Source organism: Typha angustifolia, chromosome 1 (genome assembly GCF_048772165.1).
Source record: "Typha angustifolia cultivar Huaian chromosome 1, ASM4877216v1, whole genome shotgun sequence".
NCBI lineage: Eukaryota > Viridiplantae > Streptophyta > Magnoliopsida > Poales > Typhaceae > Typha > Typha angustifolia.
This window is the reverse complement of record NC_133239.1, coordinates 3581909-3601080: the sequence shown is the minus strand read 5'-3', so window position 1 is coordinate 3601080 and position 19172 is coordinate 3581909. Positions and strand designations below refer to the sequence as shown.

Below are 19172 nucleotides of genomic sequence, written 5' to 3'. Positions count from 1 at the left end.
TAGTAGGTTAAGCTAACACTAAATCTTTAGTAATTTGTAGCAACAGTAATATCTCTAATCAATTGTGCTGAACTACTTTGCAACTATATCACCAAAATAACAACAAAACAAAGATTATATATATGATAAAAGCAATATATATATATATATATATATATATATTGTATATATGTATATTGCAGCTAGCAGTGGAGCCTGTTTATATAATTGCCATCTCGCTCAATTTAATGCCATCCATAGTTGGGAGAAGATCGAATTTCAAATGGTTTGTTTGGTTTTTTTAACATAAAAAAGAAACATTTACAAATTGAAACAAGCCAAATAACCTATAGTTGCCCACCTCTCTCAAGATTCACGAAACTTATGATCAATTGAATCCAACGGCCCGACACCATTCATTAACACCACATACGAGTACTATATAAACCTCACACAATTGAAAGCTAGGGTTTTCCTCCCAGTCTCTTCTCCTTCGTCCTCGCCGCTTTCCTGCTCGTTTGCGGCGGCTCTCTCCTCTGGGAATCCATCGCCATGGTGAGAGACCTAGGGTTTGTCTCTTCTCTTTCTCTTTCTCTTTCTCTAATCTCATGTCTCTTCTTCTCCTCTCTCTCAGATCATCCCCAAGAAGAACCGTCATGAGATCTGCAAGTACCTCTTCCAAGGTTAGCTTCCTCTTTCCTCTCTTCTCTACCTTTCTAGGGCTAGCGTTTCGGGTCGTTTGATGGTCCCTCTTGGGTTCAGAGGGAGTTCTCTACGCGAAGAAGGACTACAACCTCGCGAAGCATCCCCAGATCGACGTGCCGAACCTCCAGGTGATAAAGCTGATGCAAAGCTTCAAGTCGAAGGAGTTCGTGAGGGAGACCTTCGCGTGGCAGTACTACTACTGGTACCTCACCAACGACGGCATCGAGCACCTCCGCACCTACCTCAACCTTCCATCTGAGATCGTTCCCGCCACGCTCAAGAAGTCGGCCAAGCCGCCGTCTCGTCCATTTGGGTCCGGGCCGCCCGGGGACCGCCCAAGGTGATATATATATTTTAAATTTATTGGTTTGGCACTGAAGGTCGTAGATTTTGCTAAGAATATGTACGTTTGATTAATGTTTATGGAGATGTTTATGGAAAATGCGGTTTATTTAGGGGTCCTCCTCGCTTCGAAGGGGATAGGCCGAGGTTTGGGGACCGAGATGGGTACCGTGGAGGGCCTCGTGGAGCTCCTGGTGATTTTGGTGGTGACAAGAGTGGTGCTCCTCCGGAGTTCCAACCATCATTTAGGGTAAGACTTATTTTTCATCTAGTTAATATTTCTCGCTGCAAGTGTCTATAATGAGATGTTCATTATAATGATACGAGACACATAAATATTTGGATTAGTAGTTGTGCTAGATGGCCAGCTGTTTGCTTGCCGAAGATAGGAAATGCATTTAATTCTGTGGATTATTTGCTCTTAAAATATGTGAGCATTGAACATTTCCTTGTTAGCCTTACATGAGAGGGTATTGTTTTATGAATATTCTTTCTAGTTATGTATTATTGATTGGGTAAAGCTCTTAAACACTGCAAAAACATTGGCTAACTATGACTATATTTGTGGCTTTGCATACCGCCATGTTACCTTATTTACATCTCTGTGTAATATGACTCCTGTAAAACCACAACTGCAAAGGTGTATTCTATTCCGGAATAAGTTTGAACGGACTTAGTTAAGCAGTTTATCCTATAGTGTTTGCATGGGACCTGTCATTCTCATCAAATAACCAAAAGGAGAAAATAGAGAAAGAAACAAATAGCATTTCATATTATATTTTATTGGTTTATCTTTCAGTCACTTCTTTAACATGCAAAAGATCATCCTTATCTGGTTTCTACTTTCTAATTTACCTGGTCCATATTCACCAATTGCACTTCTCAAAATTTGCTTGAGTTCTTCATTTGGTAGAATATGGAATTCTCTATAGGAACTAATCTTTGGCATCAAGAGATGTATTCAGCCGGAGCCATTATATCTTTAACTTCAACATGGTGTAAAGTCTTGTTTGTCCCATGTCCAGTTCCCATCTTGCTTGCTCTGCCAACTTGGCAAATATTGAACATTGTAAATTCGCTAAGATCCCTTGAATCTTGATCCTCTTGAACTAGTTTTTGAGGTAATTTTTGGTGTTGTAGTAACCAATATTTCAAATTGTCCTCTAACATGTATTTATCTTGTTTTACAATCTTCTATCATTGTCTGTTGACAAGTGCTTTACCATTCTTTGCCGAAAATTTCCTAGATTTCATTTATCTTTGATTCTTTTCCTGTATTGCCATCTACCCGTTGTTAGTATCAATTTGTTGCTAGTATTTTTGTTGTTATTCTATCTTATGCTGGACATGATTGATTTGCTTAAATGATTGCTATCACTTTGTTCATGGTTTGGACATAGTCGTAAATCCATGACTATGAGCCGAAGAGGCATAATTATATTCATTTTGATGCAAGTCTTCTGTCGGTGAAATTATGCAGGGCTCAGGCAGTAGGCCCGGCTTTGGCCGAGGTGGCGGTGGTTTTGGAGCTGGCCCAACATCGTCCATGGAGTAAATTCTGTGTGGTCTTCAATGGCTCTGAGGATTCTTCATATGCTCAAACTTTTCAGGAATTTCGTGTTAGGTGCTAGTTTTTCTATTTGACAAGTTTTTGTTTCAAGACAAGTTTGTGTGGACATGATGTATTGGTTGAGTGTCACACGAGAGGTGGTGAACACTCACTGGTCTGTTATCTGGTAGCACCTGAAAATTTATTGAGAATTATTTATAGTTTTGCACCAGATGATCCTCTCATAGTGATGGTTTATCTATTGAGCCTTGCAGTTTTAGTTAAAGTATGTTGTATCTTGAACAGGATTCAGTCGACTTATAGGCTTTTGGTGAATGAGGTCATGTTATTAAACTAGGACCTTGCGGTATGGCTCATTTTACTTTTAACCATTTTGATAAAAGTTATGGAACTTACATACTCGCTAGGTTATGAGAATTATTATTACTATGTGATACACCTGCTAGTGAAATAGACTCTGATATAAGGAAATTTAGATATCGACCTACAATTGAGGCCATCCTTGCCTTTGACTAACAGCTGGGAGTGGCTGAAGAGACCCAACAAGCTGTGGAACCCTTAATAGCAGTTTCACATAAGCTCAGAATGCAAACAAAATATAAGCCCCAGTATGGATGTGGATTAGGTTTACTTTTAAAATCAGTTCAGGGACTATTACATTAGTTTATCATCCAAATATTGGTTTAAGGTAAAAATGAGTGCAGGCCTGTACTGTAATCTATCAATAAATTTAAAGTATTACTTTTGTCCTTTTAAAAGATATTTTGGTACGGACACCCTTCATAGTTAGACACAATTTTAATCTTAAGATTAAGAGTGAATGCATTTTAATATACCTCTACTTCGTCATAAAAAATTATGCAGTATATGATATATATACTATCACTAGTTGAAGATTACTCTAATAAAAAGTTATGCTAGATATCACTGTGGGCTATGGAACGAAAATATTAGCTTACTTCAGCTTGGTGCTCTAGCAGCTTGGATAGTGATGAGGCTAATTTTTGTGGGAAATTTTACTTTATTTTTTATGGTTTGGCTTAATTTCATAAAATAATTATGTATTTTTACTTAAGCAATTAATTTACTTATAAGTATTAGCTAAAGTATAATTATTAGTTTTTCATTATATTTAATTATATCAGAGATTGAATTTGTAAATCCTTAACGATCGAGTTTTATTATTTTAAAAATCTTTTTTGCAATGCAATTTTTAAATTTTTCGTTCATCTCCTACTATGCTAGCGTAAGGATTGTTCTAATATGAACCGTGATCAATATTATTTACATGCATTAGAAAGTATTTTCAAATTCAATTATTTAAATAAAAAAAAATTAGTTTATCTTTTGTTCATATATTTCTCATAAGAACCCTGAACAGTATAATTTTTTAGCATTAAAAAATTTATTTAATTATTTCTAATAAGTATCTTTAAATTCATCCATTTTGGAGGCATAAAATTTACTTATACGGGTTACAGTAAGTCAACATAGATGAACTGTGTTAATCACTCTTTTGAGTTTAATTTAATATGATTTAAACTTATATCGGCTCATATAGTAACTTATTTCAGCTTAAAATTCACATATATTGGTTACCTACTTAAGTCAACAAATAGTTATCGTAGGTGAATAGTATTAATCACTTTTTTCTGAGTTTAATTTAATATGATTAAAAATATAATAGTTATACTTAGTAAAGATGAAACGGAGTTAAATGCTAAACCACGTTGTGTATAGCGTAATTAACCCTAGACCATTTTTTTTCCCCCTAAACCCTGATGAAACCCTAGGATTCGCTGAAGCTAAAACCCATGTTGCATCGCTCTACTCTATTCCTTCTTGATTCCACCTTTCTCCTATCCAATTCCTCTCCCTAATATGGGCGACTCAGAATCCCCTCCAAACCCTAACTCTAAGAAGCCCTCTCTATGCGAGGAGTGCGGCGAGAACTCATGGAAGTACCGCTGCCCTGGGTGCTCCATCCTCACGTGCAGCCTCCCCTGCGTCCGATCCCACAAGAAGCGCACCAGTTGCACCGGGAAGCGCAACCGCACCGAGTTCGTCCCCCTCTCCCGATTCGACGACAACCTCCTCCTCTCCGGTTGCTCCTATACTGCTATTCTCGATTTTTCGTCCTTTTCCTTTGACCTTGGATACCCGTCTGATATTTTGCCTTGTTGTTTGGTTTGGTTGGGGTAAGATTACAACTTGCTGGAGGAGACGAAGAGGATCGAGGAATCCGCTCGGAGATTGATTGCCGGGTTTGGTGGGAATGTTGGGCCTAATTTGCCCATGAGGCTCCGGATGCTTCGGCAAGCAGCTTATCGTCGGCGGACACAACTCTTTTTTCTTCCTCGAGGCATGTCGAAGAGAGAGAAGAACCTTTCTCTGTTTAATACTAGGTTTGTTGCTTGAATTTGGAATCTCTTATGATCATATGGTGCCATAGGTAGCAATAGTACTTTAAATTTAATTTGGATTGATCTAGCTAGTTTCAAGTATTATACCTCCATTGGTTACATCACTAAGAATAGAATCTTGACCTAGCAGATGATATATGCTGTTTTCTTGCTGGATTGTTAAGCAGTAATTTCCTCAGTGATGCTGCTATAAATCTATGTAATTAATGATCTTACAAAGAGATATATGCTTGTATAGGCATTTGCTTTATTATTATATATGCTTGTATAGGCTTCTCTCAAATATTTGAAGTTTAATGAACAATTTATTTTGTGCTTGAAGTCACTATCTTGATTGATTATTCATTTGGTCATTCGTTATCATTAAGAATCCTATTATACTGGCCTCCAGGAAGAAATGTATCTATTGGACGCTTGAATGGAGGTTCCATTCAACAGATGTTATCCTAATTGATCACAAGTGAGTATCCGACTAATTGTCTATCTATTCTATACTTTTGCTCTTTAGTACTAACTACTAAATGAGTTTACAGTCAATTCTTTTGCATGAACTAATACATGCATGAAAGGATTCTTAAATATATACAGAATAGTGACTGCTTTGCAAGGTTTCTCAATACTCATCTCCTCTGAGTTGGATTCTAATACAGTTTTTTCAGTGTAGATGAATATGCGAACTTGTCATCTTTAATAGAGAAGCATCTGGTTCCTGGTCCATGGAATGATCAGCTAACAACATATAGGAATGCGCCGTTGGATGGTTTGAAATTGTTCATTCGAAAAAATGCAAAGGTATGCCATCTTGATGTTAATAAGTAATAGCATCATGCCTCTCTTATATTGCAAAGTCTTGAGTTCTTTGAATCTTGCAGGGAGCAAAATCACCATATCGCGAGTTGAACATAAGTTCTCCTATCGGCCCACAATTGAAGAATGTTCTTATTATAGAGTACCCCGTTATACATGTTTTTCTTCCTTCTGACAGTTATGACTTTGAGGTCGAGAAGGATGTGAATTTGTTTGTTAAGAATGAGAAACCTCCAGAGCTCTCTGCTGGTGAACCGACCCCAAAAGGTACCATATTTAAAGAGGAGGAAATTGAGGAAGGTGAGATGACTTCAGAGACACAGGTCATGGACCTTGTGGATAATAGTGCTAAATGCAATAAAGGAACTGATCACCCAGGTAGGCAGATCTTGAGGTCAATTGCTGGAGGACTAAAAACAAATTCTAACAAGGCTCACAAAAAGGTCTTGGAGGACAATAACAGGCACTACAGATCTAATGTAAATTCAAGGAGGTTTTCTCATCATGAGAACTTCAACTATGACCAAGAATCAAAAGGTTGTTTCTCAGATCCTAGAAATACTACACGGCTATCTGAGGATAGCGTGTCACATGAAAAAGAAACTGATTATCTGGGTACACAGATGGTGAAGGTGGTTGCTGAAGGCCCAAAAGCTACTCCTGACGAAAAGTACCAAATGAATGTCCTGCTGGAGAGTAACAGTCACTCCAGTGCTAATCTAAATTCTGATAAGTTTCTGGAGGAAGAAAACTTCGACTTTGAGCAAGAAGTCAAAGATGCTTACTCAGACCTTCTTGGGGAGATGAATCCTGATGATTTTTTGTGCTTGGATGGTGGGTTCGGCAATGAAGATGAATCAGAAGAAAGAAGCAATCTCATGGATTTTGATGGAATGTTTCTTAGGGAGGATGAACTAGAGGAAGGAGAGATCCCGAGCTTTCTAATTTGACTGAATTGCTGCTGTTGTACCAAAGTTTTTTTTGTCTTTTAACTTCTTTTCTCAGTCTGGCAGCGACTGTTAAAGACAGGTAACACTGTCCTTCTCGTACTACAAGAACAAACCAAATTACTGCTGCAAGAAGAAAAAAATGTATTTATGTAAAATTCTATCCACTAGCATAATACAAGCAATGTACAAGGGAATATGATTTAACTCAGCTGTTGATTCACAGTATGTTGCTGGAAGTCTTCTTGCGGCAAATTGTTCATTTTGGAGATTGTAAACAACTGGCCCATATCGGGCAAATTAAGTTTTGGGTTTTCACTCATGTATAATATGAATTATTGCAGTTGTTCTCACTGATTCATTTATAGAAGTACTTTATCATGATACACAAATAGTATCTTGCCACATAAAGTTTGTAATTTATTTTCAACCCTTTTTTTTCATAACCTGTTGATGCTGTTCTTCATTAATACATCATACAATGGAGCTTGGGCAAGTCTTGATTCCTTTGTGTTTTCCATCAAAATTTCATCCATAGCAGAAGTTTCATTACCATGATTATGTTGAAGGCTAATCTTTCTAGCAACCTCGCAATTTTTATGACATTAATCAAGTTGAGGTCATGATTTTCAACCAGGAAAGATTTTGGAATGATTGTGTAATTGGTCAGGAGGCAAACTTCTAACTATTTCTCTGCAAAGAGTTGAGATGTCACTGACTATACCATAGTTTGTGAATAACCAGGAACATCAACATCAGAACCCACAACATTGATCAATAAGCATAAACTGCCTGTCTGCAGATTATATATATTATGTGACTGTTTCAGATAACTCAAGAACATAATTACTGGTCTATTACCAAACAGTGGGATGATATCCATCCAAAGTAGATAATACCTTGAAAGCATAAAGTGTTAACACCATTGTTGACAAGTAAATTTTGTACCCTCCTAATTGAAAGCTATGCATATCTAAGATGCTCTCTAAGCTCCAACTCTGTCACGGGGTATGAGACGCAATTCTGAGCCATGTTTCAGAAATACATTGCCTGCATAAGTAAATGAAGTCACAACGAAGTATAAAGAGATATATATCCAACAAATATCCTCAAACGATTGGAAATTTATGTAAAAGTAGTTCCAACAAGAAAGAAGAAAGATAAGAGTAACAGATAGTCTATAACATGAAAGAAATAAATTCTACTTGGCATGGGGGAAAAGAACTTTATAATTGTTTATTCCTGTCAGAAAGACATTGCTTTATGTACAGATAAGTATTTTATCGAGTCATTGCTATGGGAAAAAAGATACTAGGAAACTATAATTTCCATATAACTTCCTGAGAACTATGCTAACTTGAACCAGAAATTGCTCAAAAATGTAATTTTTGGTTAATCAATTGATGGGAATTCCATTTCAAGAAGCTTGGAGAGATTGTAATGTTGTTGTTCGGGGAGCACAACAGCACCCCTCCAAATATCGAACTACCATATAATTCACAAAATGGCACAAATTTCCATGTCGAAAGAAAGAAACTTGTGCTGACTAAAACAAAAGAAGACAAGAAAAGAAGTGACCCCATTCCATAGATCACAATTTCCAACAATTGCATTAACTGAAGCCTGGTATACACCATAATGATATTTTCCTAGACTAGATAGTAGGTAAACAGCTTGTGATGTAGTAATTGCATGCTTAGGATAGAACCTCGGTGATAGAGCATATGTAAATCATTCACAAAGATTCTTAACTGAGCACTAAAAATTTGTGAATGCGTGCATTGAAAATATCCAGAACAAATTAAGATGAACCATCGAAACATCTGTTGCAATCTTTTAATGATATTGCAGTCACATGGACACTCCATATAGAGTTGATTATTCAATAAACTTGTACTTCAATTTATAAAGTGTTGAATTCGGGAACAGTGTCCATCACTTAGCAATCTTCCATGGAAACAAAACTTTAGATAAATCTGACGGTTTCTCTGCAGTTGGATCATGTACATCTAAAAAATGTAAGAAAAACTAACTAAACAACTCTTCTTATCATTCTAACACCAAGTACTCCATTTGCACTGTGAATAGTTGGACAAATAATATTGTTGCAGACATCTAACTATGACAGGAGTGATTACATCTGCGACTACTGATCCATCTACTTGATTAAATGATTAATTTTCAGTCCATCTTATAAAATGATGGGTTCTTTGCCAAACTTCCCACAGGATCTCCATGGGATAGGTAAGGCACTAAGGCTAAATGTGCTTCTCCGCTGTTGGTGCATGTACATCTTAAAAATGTAATAGAAAAATAAGCAGCACTTCCAATCTAGAACAAAGGAAAACACTCTATAAAAGTTCCACTAATCACAACCTAACAAACACTATAATATACCATAATAAGAAAATTAACGTTGACAGAATTTTCAAGAGAGGAAAACATAAGAGTTTCTTAGAAAAGGTACCTGCACTTTGCTGCGGATTGATGCCCACACCATCTGCATAGGAGAAAAGAAATCCAAAACTCAAAAAAAAAAAAAAAAAAACAAAACCTTGTTGTGGTCAAACAATTTATTGGCAAATTATCGTTTCTTCAACCAAATTTATAGAAATATATACTCCACCGATTATCCAATATACTTCCACATGATATCAAAACTCACTGTTTCGAATCTAACAAGACAATAACATCGAATTCTTTCCCATCAAATTGACATTTTGCATTAATCTAAGGGATCCCCAAGATCTACCCAATCCAAAAGGATAAATTTTCCACATATTTTCCTTAACCCGAAACACTCACCGTTGGTGATAATAGCGCTGGTCTGCGGCGGGACCTTAAACTCCTCGGCGGCGTATTTTAACACGGCGGTGAAGGGCGCCCCCTCAGGCACGCTAAATCTGCGATCGGACCGAACGGATGATCAGATCCAAGAAAAAGTAACCCAAGTAATCTTAGAGAGAGAGAGGAAGGCGTACACTTTGAAGGGTAGCTTCGGATCGGAGGTAAGCGTGATCTTGAAGGAGACCTTTCCACCACTACCAGCCGCCATCTCGTTCGCGCGACGAGGGAGAAGAGGAGAAGAGGAAGAATAATCGCTGGGGCAGCACGAAATTAAAAAAGCCCAGATGCGGTTCGTATTCCGCTATTAATCGGCTTTTCTTTTTAGGATATTTACACTAAGACCCCGTACTGTTGCCTATTTTCAGATGCACCCCTCATATATATATATATATTTTTAAAAACACATTGTCCCCTAAATTATAATAAATCCTCTCCTTCTCTACCAATGTTAACAAAAAAACGTCAATTGATTATTCCACCTTCTACATTTTTTTTTTTGAAAAATAAAAAATAAAATTATCCTAGAAAACCCAAAATTTTCACATGATTTAACCCAAAAAAAAAAAAAAAATGAATAACTAAACTAATTGAAGCAGTGTTTAAATATTTTTCATAGTTAAAGAGTTTAATATATTACAAAAAATAAAAAAGTGAGTCTAGTGTAGGTGTAATTATCCCTTTTGTTAATTACACTTTCGGTTTGTTCTATTTATTGTTAATTGAATAATACGTTCTCCTGTTTAATAGAAAGGATATTAATGTCTCCTTGTTTAAGATTAAACTAGACTTGGTTGCATGTGATCACTTGCAATTATGCTCACTTGTTACATTGCATTGTAATTAATTGGATTATATGCATTTGCCACATAGAATCTCAAGTTCTTGAATACTTCTTGTAAACTAGATTAAATTAAAAGAAAGTCAATTTTTTTTATTATATTTTTTACAATAAAATATTATAAATAGAGAAGTTCTAAACAAGTTAGATGTGAAGTGAAGAGCAGGATTAGAAGGAATTTATGATAAAAAGGGTTCGCTTGTCAAAAGATTATATCATGTCATCTGAAGAAGGTAAACAAACATAGAGTGACAGTAAAACAGTCTTAATTTCAAACCAAAATCGTTAACTTATTCATTACAAAACAAGAGTGAATTTTGAAGCATTCCTCAACAGCCAAAAGTATAAGACTCTTAAGCAGCTAATGGTTCGCATAACAACTAACAGTACAATAATATGGAAAAAGAATTAAAAACATCGTTACGTGATGTCAAATAATACCCACATATAATCACGGAACTAAACAAAGTATTCAGTTCAGTTTTTCTGAGAATATAAGAACAGCTAGAGTAAAACAGCTAGAGTGGAACTTCCAGCTGCAAGAGTAATTCTAGTCTGCTCGGGATTGGCCAGCACGAGACGAGAGGATGATACCAACTATGAGACCATAGAGGGCAAGTGCTTCGGCGAAAATAAGGATGAGGATCATGCCAACAAACAACTTTGGCTGCTGTGCGTTTGCCCTGCAGTGAAAATTAACCAGAATGAAGTAGAAAACTTAGAATCCACTACATTTGGCATTAAACAGTTGCAAGAAGACTCAGATACTTGAATAATCAGGTGTATATTGATCACAACATGCAGAATCAATATGTAATGGGAATCAGAAACTTGAAGATAAATTCAAAAAAGAAAAATAAGAACTGCTAGCTATACAACTTTCATGTTCACAGTTGTAAAATAATGCAAACAATAGTATTTCAATTTTCCAATTGCTAACTACCTCCACCTTGAGCGATATGCAACTCCAAAGTTGCTGTTATTCTGAATTATCATCAAAACCATAACATCATTATCTCACAAAAGAAGGCATAACATCATCTATTTATCAATTATCAAGAGAATTGCGTCAGGACTCTAATCTGGCAGCAGTTAGCCAATTATACATATTTCCTACTTGCAACTAAAGGACTCTAATCTGTATGGGTGGAATAAAAATCATAAAATTCCTAAAGAAGTAGAAAATCATAATCTCCTTGAATACACAAACTATATAAATTTTCCAGTACATACATTAACTTCCAGTCTAGATTTTACTCCACTATTATAGGCCATCTCTGCATTGCCAAGAGTTGCCTTGGTTTCAGATATCCAAAGGTAAGAGAAAAATTAGCTTTAGCTTTTAATAGTACTACGGGGACGAAGAAAAACATTAGTTATTCATCCGTTGAAAAGAATACAACTTAGATCAGTATACCAGCAAAACGTAATTTAGAACTTTAGATACAAAAAAAAGTGCCCAGATCCATGCTGATGTCTACAGTTCTATTAAGAAACCAAAGAATCAATCACTTGTGAAAACTTTAGGTTATCGTCAGTCCAATAGATGAATATTATAGTCCTTGAACAGAAATTAAAGGACAAGATTAATGATAACTCACTTTAATTAGCTGGGAACTTGAGAAGCATCACAGGGTTCAATTCTATTGTCAAAACGAAGTGCACATTGTTTGCAGAAGAGGAAAATCAATGTGAGCCACGTTACAATGACTGATCAATTATTGGTACAGCTTCCTAGAATTTCAAAAGGTAACAAGTTTCAAACATAACCAATGGTGCTCATATGTTCTGTTATATCACTAGTGTACTAACTACCAACACATTCTCAGCCTTTTAGTGAACGTCAAAACTTGTTTCCTCACATCAATCAGAAGTTTGAAACTTTTATCTTATCGATAAATTCATGTATCCAATTGTGACATTACAATCATAATCTTACTTAATTTTAATGACACTAATAGTGCTGCTAGTTCAGGTGATAATCTTTTTAAACTCTTGTGTAGATCCAATCACAATGTCACAAAGAACCATGACGAAATCCATATTATATAAAACAATCAAAATGAAGGAATATCCCGATTGGTAAGCTTCAAAGATGAATGTGATTGTCAGACTCTTAACAAATGATGGAAATTTTTTTTTTGTTGCTAATTGTCGAACAAAGAACAAGATCCTAAATCACATCATAGGACTACTCAGAAGCTACTAAAGTACCACATAAAGTTATATTGCTTTAATCAGGTCTTCTTGCTGTGCCTCGCAATAAAATCCCAAAATCCCTCATAAAAAAAGTTTATCCTTTTTGATTGTTGAAATTTTCTCATAATTAGAGGAAATTGATACATAACAACTTCACCGCCACTTGTGCTAATAGAGTCCTTGTCAAGCCAGTTTCTCGATTAATTGTCGACTTAATAAGAATTTTGGCAAAAATTTGAAAAAGGCTGGCATCTGGTTGACAACCAGATAACTTCAAACCATCATAATAGATCATAATCGCGACAAATCATTTCCCGCCATCGTATCATTCATGAAACAGTAATCGAACCAAAAAAGATATCATGTGCGAATTGGCCAAGTGGATACCCAATAACCAAACACTTAACCGAAAATATAAATAAACTTAACAATAAAGAAACATTAATTTCCAGATCGTTAGATAGAACGAATTACCTAACTCCCGCATCACCAACGATTCCGATAGCCATGCCGGCGGACAGCCCAGCAAGACCACAAGCAAGCCCAGAGGAGAGATGCGCATACCCATCAAAGAGGTAATACGACTTGGCCTTAGGATTAATCCCAGTGCTAATAATCACAGCAATGATCAAACCGTAGATCCCGAGCACTCCAGCCATGACAACCGGCACGATCGACTTCATCACGAGCTCCGGCCGCATCACACCCATCGACGCAACCCCAACCCCGCTCTTAGCCGTTCCATACGCAGCCCCCATGCCTACGAATGAACGAATTCCACATTAAAAAAGAAACAAAAAGATACAATCTTGCAAAGCATAACGCTAGAATTGATCGAATCGCTAGAAAGAGATCGGAACGAATGGATCACAGGAGAACACGAGCGCCGCGGCGGCGCCGAGGAATCCGAAGAAAGGGGCGGTTTCATCACCGGCAAAGGTAGACATCGTCGCGGAGAGATCAGAAAATCCTAGCCCTAGTTTTCCGAACTCTTTGCGGAAGGAGGAAGGAGGGAGGAAGAAAGGAAGTCTACGGAAGGAGGAAGCGAGAACAGGTAAGATGAATGGTTCCGGTGATGTCTTGAGAATATATTTGTACCCTTAGATTTCGTCATAATTACGCCCTTTTTCACCTACGGGCTACGGAGTTCGGCAGCGAGGAAGGGCTGGATTGGCCAGTTGATGAAATCTTTAGTGTTGACACGTGCCATGCGACTTGTCATACGACTTTTTACCTGAATTGCATGTAAATCATGATCACATATAGCCATATAGGGCTTTTGCAATTTAATTTAACTGTATTTATTTTTTTTAATTTATAATAATAAATGTTAACTATTATATATTATATAAAAAATTTATGCACTTAATTTTATATACTAAATAAAATAAATTAAATTAAATTAAATTGCAAATGCATCACACATATATTAAGCTTTCTCTATCAATATTTTATTAAAATTTTAGTAAAACTAATTTAAAATTTTGACGGATAAAAATGCTGCCGTCTTCTTCCGTATTCTTCAGCCTTCTCAACAAAAAGTAAGTAATTAATTTTTTTAATATTTATTTTATTTAATTAAGAAAGTATAGATATTTTTTTTAAGGGAGTGAAAGTGGCTGAGTAATAGTTGAGACGATTAAAATATAATTTAAAATTTTACCTTTCAACTATGTTATACGTCCGTTTTTAAATATCAAACTCTAAGTTAATTTTTCCAAAATTCATGTCTAATAGGAAATTTAAAAAAAAATAAGAGCAATTTTATTCATCTATTTAGATAGATAATATTTTTAAAGTGGAGGAGATATAGTGATATACTTAGATAATTTCTTAATTTCTTAATTAGATAAGTGAGATGGTCGAAATATAATTTATCTCTTTATTTTTATTTTTATTTTTATTACAATTTGAAATTGGACCTTTCAACTATCTAATTTAGATAAATATCTGACATGTATTTGTGATTTACACCATTTATTTTTAATATTTATATTTTGTCGCGTTCGGATCCAACAAAGATCCCACCCGAACCCAATTAGGACCCTCATTACCTCCGTCGTCTCCTTTGAGTGCTTTAGTCGTCAACATAGAGAGAGGGAGAGAGGGAAAGGGAGAGGGAGAGAAGCGCGATGGAGAGAAGGAAATGGATCGGAGCAGCAGCAGCAATCGTAATATTCGTCGTGCTCATGATCGTAACCCCAGCGATCCCGCAGTCGCAAGAGTACCATGACTTTGCCGATCAACGAGAACTCTTCTTTGGTAAAATCCGAACCCCTCCTCTTCTACTCCTCGTAAGGTTTCCCTCTAATTCCAGGATTTTAACGGATAAGTACGGATGCGTCTCCCTCGTTTGTTTCTCTCTGTCACTAGTAGTCTATTAATTCGGTTTTGGTTGTAGCTCCGCATTGCTTTGTAGCCATGAATCTACCGTAGACTAAATTTGAATTCAATTATTATAGATCGCATATTTGCAGCGGATCTCAGATTGTAATTGATTGGTTCATGCATTTTAACCCTTGAGAACCCTCAAATGGATTACTTTGGTCAATCTTCCGTAATCAGAGTTCGGTTTTAAGCTTCTGGTGTGATTAGTTGGGGCATGAATTCAGAAAACTTTTAAAAAATTCTATTTTAGTTTCAAATATCTTTTTTCTGCTCTAATTAGAATTTCCGATTTAAAATTCTCCACGAATTGGACTTTAAGTTTATTAAGTCAAGGCATCAATTGTTTTACTTGGGACAAGATGTAGGGCCAGTTTTGTTTCCTTTTTGCAGATTTCTCATGCTAATTCTGCTTAGTACTCTAAAGTTCTACATTATATTGCTCCCTTTGTTTTCTTTAGTACTTTGTTGTTTATCTTGATTATAGCTTCATGTTTATGGTAATTTAAAGAGTTTGTTACTGATGTCAAACATGATTAGCTGTTTTTCTGAACATGTTTGCCAAATTATTACTTCTGCAGGGATACCAAATACGCTAAATGTGATATCAAATATCCCATTCCTTTTTGTTGGCATTGCTGGGCTTGTACTTTGCTATCGTGGAAATTACTTCAGGCTAAGGTAGTGTGCTGATACTAGATCCTTCCACTGTTTTCCAGAAAATGTTTGTGGTTTGAAAACTTTTCCTTTAACTTCTAACAGTTTGCAAGGCGAGCTCTGGGGCTGGACATGCTTCTTTATTGGTGTGGCAGCTGTTGCTTTTGGTTCCTCCTACTACCATCTCAAGCCAAATGATGCTCGGCTTGTTTGGGATCGGTTACCTGTAAGTTTTCACAGAACCATACCCTTGTGATTATGAATTAGAAAGTCCATGCTTGTTGTTAGCATGTTTCATTCCAAGAGGGGGCGGAGGAAGGGTACCGGTGTAATTGCTTTAGGTGTAGCATGTAGGGAAGGATATGCTGTGGAGATAGTCAGGAAGCAAAGCTTTGGGGACAATTTCTTAATTTCTTTTAGAATGTATTGCAAACGAATAGATTGGACAATGAGTTCAGGTCATATAGTGTAAATTATACATATGTAATTTATATTGATTGCATATTTGTACTGTACAGTACTTAGTACTACAGTATCTGATATTCTAACTTCTGAACCTAGATGACTATTGCTTTCACATCAATCATGGCAATTTTCATCATTGAAAGAATTGATGAGAACAAAGGAACAGCATCCCTTATACCACTTGTCATGGTGGGTATTTTGAGCATCTTATACTGGAGGTTAGGCCTATTACTCATTTTTAAATCTTCCCTCCTCTTTCAGTCGTGGATCAATAGTTCAGTACTATCTACTATGCATGTTTACAATCATGCTCTTATTTATCTTTCTACAGATTCTTTGATGATCTTCGGCCATATGCAATAGTCCAGTTTGTTCCTTGCATCGTTTTACCTGTGATGGCTATAATAATTCCTCCAATGTATACACATTCTAGTTACTGGCTTTGGGCAGCAGGTTAGTAGTTACAGTAGCAGAAATCCTTTTAGATTTCTGGTACTTCACCATGTGATCTCATTCATAAAATTGAAGAATCAGTTACATTTTATACTTATCGATAATAATGTTGAAATCACAGAACTATATTGTAACCATGAGGCCGCTGTATTCTGTCATTGTGATTTTTGACAATATTTTTTCTGGAATTGAGAACTTTCTTTTTGGTCCTTATCTCATTACTGACTATTGGAAAAGGAGTCACATATCTTCACTTCTGTCCAATATTTATCATAGGATTAGGATCATAGAGAATAATTTATTGCCTTTCTCCTAGAAGTAACTTAAATTTGGATGACTGTCACATCTAATAATATTGTTCTTTTTGTGTTGCATGGTCTACCGTGAAGCACAAAGCTATGCAGTATCATTGTCGTTTATTACTAGATATTTTGAGAATGTTAATTATGAAGGTTTTTAAGGTCCTCAATATGATTTAAGATAGGATGCTAGTTGTTAAAAGGAGGCTATCTGATTCTCTTATTTCTCTCTATGTTCTTCCTTATTTTTGCACTACATTTTAATGGATATTTTATCTGCATCTAAAAATCAACTTATTTCCAATGAATCAGGATTTTATCTCTTAGCTAAAGTGGAAGAGGCTGAAGACAAACTAATTTACAAATGGGCACATCACATTGTCAGTGGGCATACACTTAAGCATTTATGTGCTGCAATGGTTCCTGTTTTTTTGACACTCATGCTGGTTAAGAGGACTATTGAACCAGACAGGTATGATTTTCCTTCTGTTCTCCATGATGGCATTGGTACGCCTGTACTTTTATGATCCCAATTTTCTTGCTTATTCAACAAAGAAAGTGAGCTCTTTCTGTTTGCTTGTATGGGTTCCAGTACTCGTAACTTCGGATAGTTTGGTGAGTTGGACAATTGGTTTGATCAGCATTACTTTTACTATAGGACTCCATCTGTTTACACCTAAAGGGGAAACAAAAAAAAAATTCTCTGAGTTATCATGAGGAGCTCATACGGTTATTATCCAGGATAGCCATGTGCATCCAATATGACAAAACCAAATTTGGATTTCTTATTCTGATGGGATGATGGATATCCCTCCTTTTATCTGGACTTGCATGCGAGACCACAGTGGCACAAGAGTTCTTCTGAAAAATAACCCACCTGCCCGCATAAAGGGGAGACAAAAAAATAACTCGAGTATTCAAGAGGAGTTCATAGTTCATACACTCGGTATCCATATATACGCATGTCTATCCTATATATGAAAACCAAATTTGGATCACTCTAAAATTTAAGCACAGTACCATACTCTTGTATGCAATCACCCACCAGCCATACTCTTGCAAATTATAAACACAGTGGTAGGATGATGCAGTTCACCAACTACCGAGCATTATCTCTTCAGTTCATCTACCTAATGATGGCTGCATGTCACCTATAGCATTGAACAATCATTTTCACCATGGAGCGACAATATCTAAAGTTTGTTCATCTAATATTGTACTTCCAGATTGAGTGCTTTTAAATCATTATAAACTAATATATTCTTCGTGATGCAGAAAAAGCTTACTTCACAAGTGGCAGATTCATTGGATAAGAATCAAGGAAAGTCGGTTTAAGACAGAGTCAATAGAGAGCTTGGAGTGCACATATTCAGCAGTTTCAACTACTACATAATAGCAGCGATTTGATCACTCCTCACAAATCCTCTATAGAAACTTAATTTTACATAATGTTTAGTCACCTGACACTGAAAGGAAACTTTGTTGACACTACACTGGAATATGCAGGAAGCACCCTTATTGTAAATGGCTTACAATCTTACTTTTAATTTGTAAATTGTATTTATTTGGACTGTTTATTAATAGAGAATATATTTCAGCAGCATCTCAGTTTGGCTTTTGCATTATTGCGCTGGAACTATACAAAATATACTTGAGCAGCTCGCAATTTCGTGTTCAATTAGGAAGTACTCATACAACTGGAGTCATTTCAACCACTTGAGCAGTCTTATTTGGCGAGATCTGTGATTATTATAGCAGCAATACTGAGGACCACTAGAAAATGAAAGTAGATAGCTGATAGGGATGGTGAAAACATCCAATAATTTGTCTCCAAATGATCAACAATTAACTATTTCCTCTTTCTGTCTCGATTGGACATCTGTTTATTTTGGCCCCTTTCATTTTATAAATAATTTTTTTTATTATAAATACAACTTTTTATTTCGAAATAACAACTAGATATTGTAATAACTCTATTGCAGAATATAAACAATATTTATTAAAATTACATCTTATATTATATTAACCTAATTATTAATTTATCCTTGATTTCTATACTTAACCTATTTTATATCAAATTAAAGTTATTTATAATAATTTCGTAAAAATAAAATTTTATTTCCTATCTTTTTCTTCACTTTATATCAAATCAAAATAATTATTACTCTTATTTTAAAATATAAATAAATATAAGAATAGTTATTCATAAAATAAAGACATCATTTGATCATTTGAGAATAAATAAAATATATATCT

General features: G+C 35.7%; 5 protein-coding genes across 5 annotated transcripts; 3 read left to right on the top strand and 2 right to left on the bottom strand.

The window, feature by feature from the left end:
• Positions 1-424: 424 nt before the first annotated feature.
• Positions 425-2807, top strand: LOC140758416 (small ribosomal subunit protein eS10z-like). The gene is made up of 5 exons (XM_073094577.1): positions 425-534; positions 614-662; positions 742-1024; positions 1141-1276; positions 2507-2807. The coding sequence occupies exons 1-5, from the start codon at positions 532-534 to the stop codon at positions 2579-2581; spliced, it is 546 nt and encodes a 181-aa protein (XP_072950678.1). The 5' UTR covers positions 425-531; the 3' UTR covers positions 2582-2807.
• A 1552-nt stretch (positions 2808-4359) lies between these two features.
• On the top strand, positions 4360-7762 carry LOC140761898 (uncharacterized). The gene is made up of 5 exons (XM_073099424.1): positions 4360-4700; positions 4800-5001; positions 5411-5479; positions 5679-5811; positions 5892-7762. The coding sequence occupies exons 1-5, from the start codon at positions 4478-4480 to the stop codon at positions 6774-6776; spliced, it is 1512 nt and encodes a 503-aa protein (XP_072955525.1). The 5' UTR covers positions 4360-4477; the 3' UTR covers positions 6777-7762.
• LOC140761905 (ubiquitin-fold modifier 1) lies at positions 7552-9915 on the bottom strand. The gene is made up of 4 exons (XM_073099436.1): positions 9755-9915; positions 9579-9676; positions 9241-9273; positions 7552-7823 (listed from the first exon to the last, which is right to left on the bottom strand). Exons 1-4 carry the CDS (start codon positions 9826-9828, stop codon positions 7759-7761), a joined length of 270 nt encoding a protein of 89 aa, XP_072955537.1. The 5' UTR covers positions 9829-9915; the 3' UTR covers positions 7552-7758.
• Positions 9916-10727: 812 nt separating this feature from the next.
• Positions 10728-13704, bottom strand: LOC140766407 (V-type proton ATPase subunit c1-like). The gene is made up of 3 exons (XM_073105772.1): positions 13529-13704; positions 13132-13417; positions 10728-11141 (listed from the first exon to the last, which is right to left on the bottom strand). The coding sequence occupies exons 1-3, from the start codon at positions 13602-13604 to the stop codon at positions 11009-11011; spliced, it is 495 nt and encodes a 164-aa protein (XP_072961873.1). The 5' UTR covers positions 13605-13704; the 3' UTR covers positions 10728-11008.
• A 1028-nt stretch (positions 13705-14732) lies between these two features.
• LOC140760756 (uncharacterized) lies at positions 14733-18519 on the top strand. The gene is made up of 7 exons (XM_073097759.1): positions 14733-14919; positions 15624-15723; positions 15805-15925; positions 16261-16382; positions 16496-16617; positions 17229-17388; positions 18192-18519. Exons 1-7 carry the CDS (start codon positions 14790-14792, stop codon positions 18307-18309), a joined length of 873 nt encoding a protein of 290 aa, XP_072953860.1. The 5' UTR covers positions 14733-14789; the 3' UTR covers positions 18310-18519.
• The last annotated feature ends 653 nt before the right edge of the window (positions 18520-19172 follow it).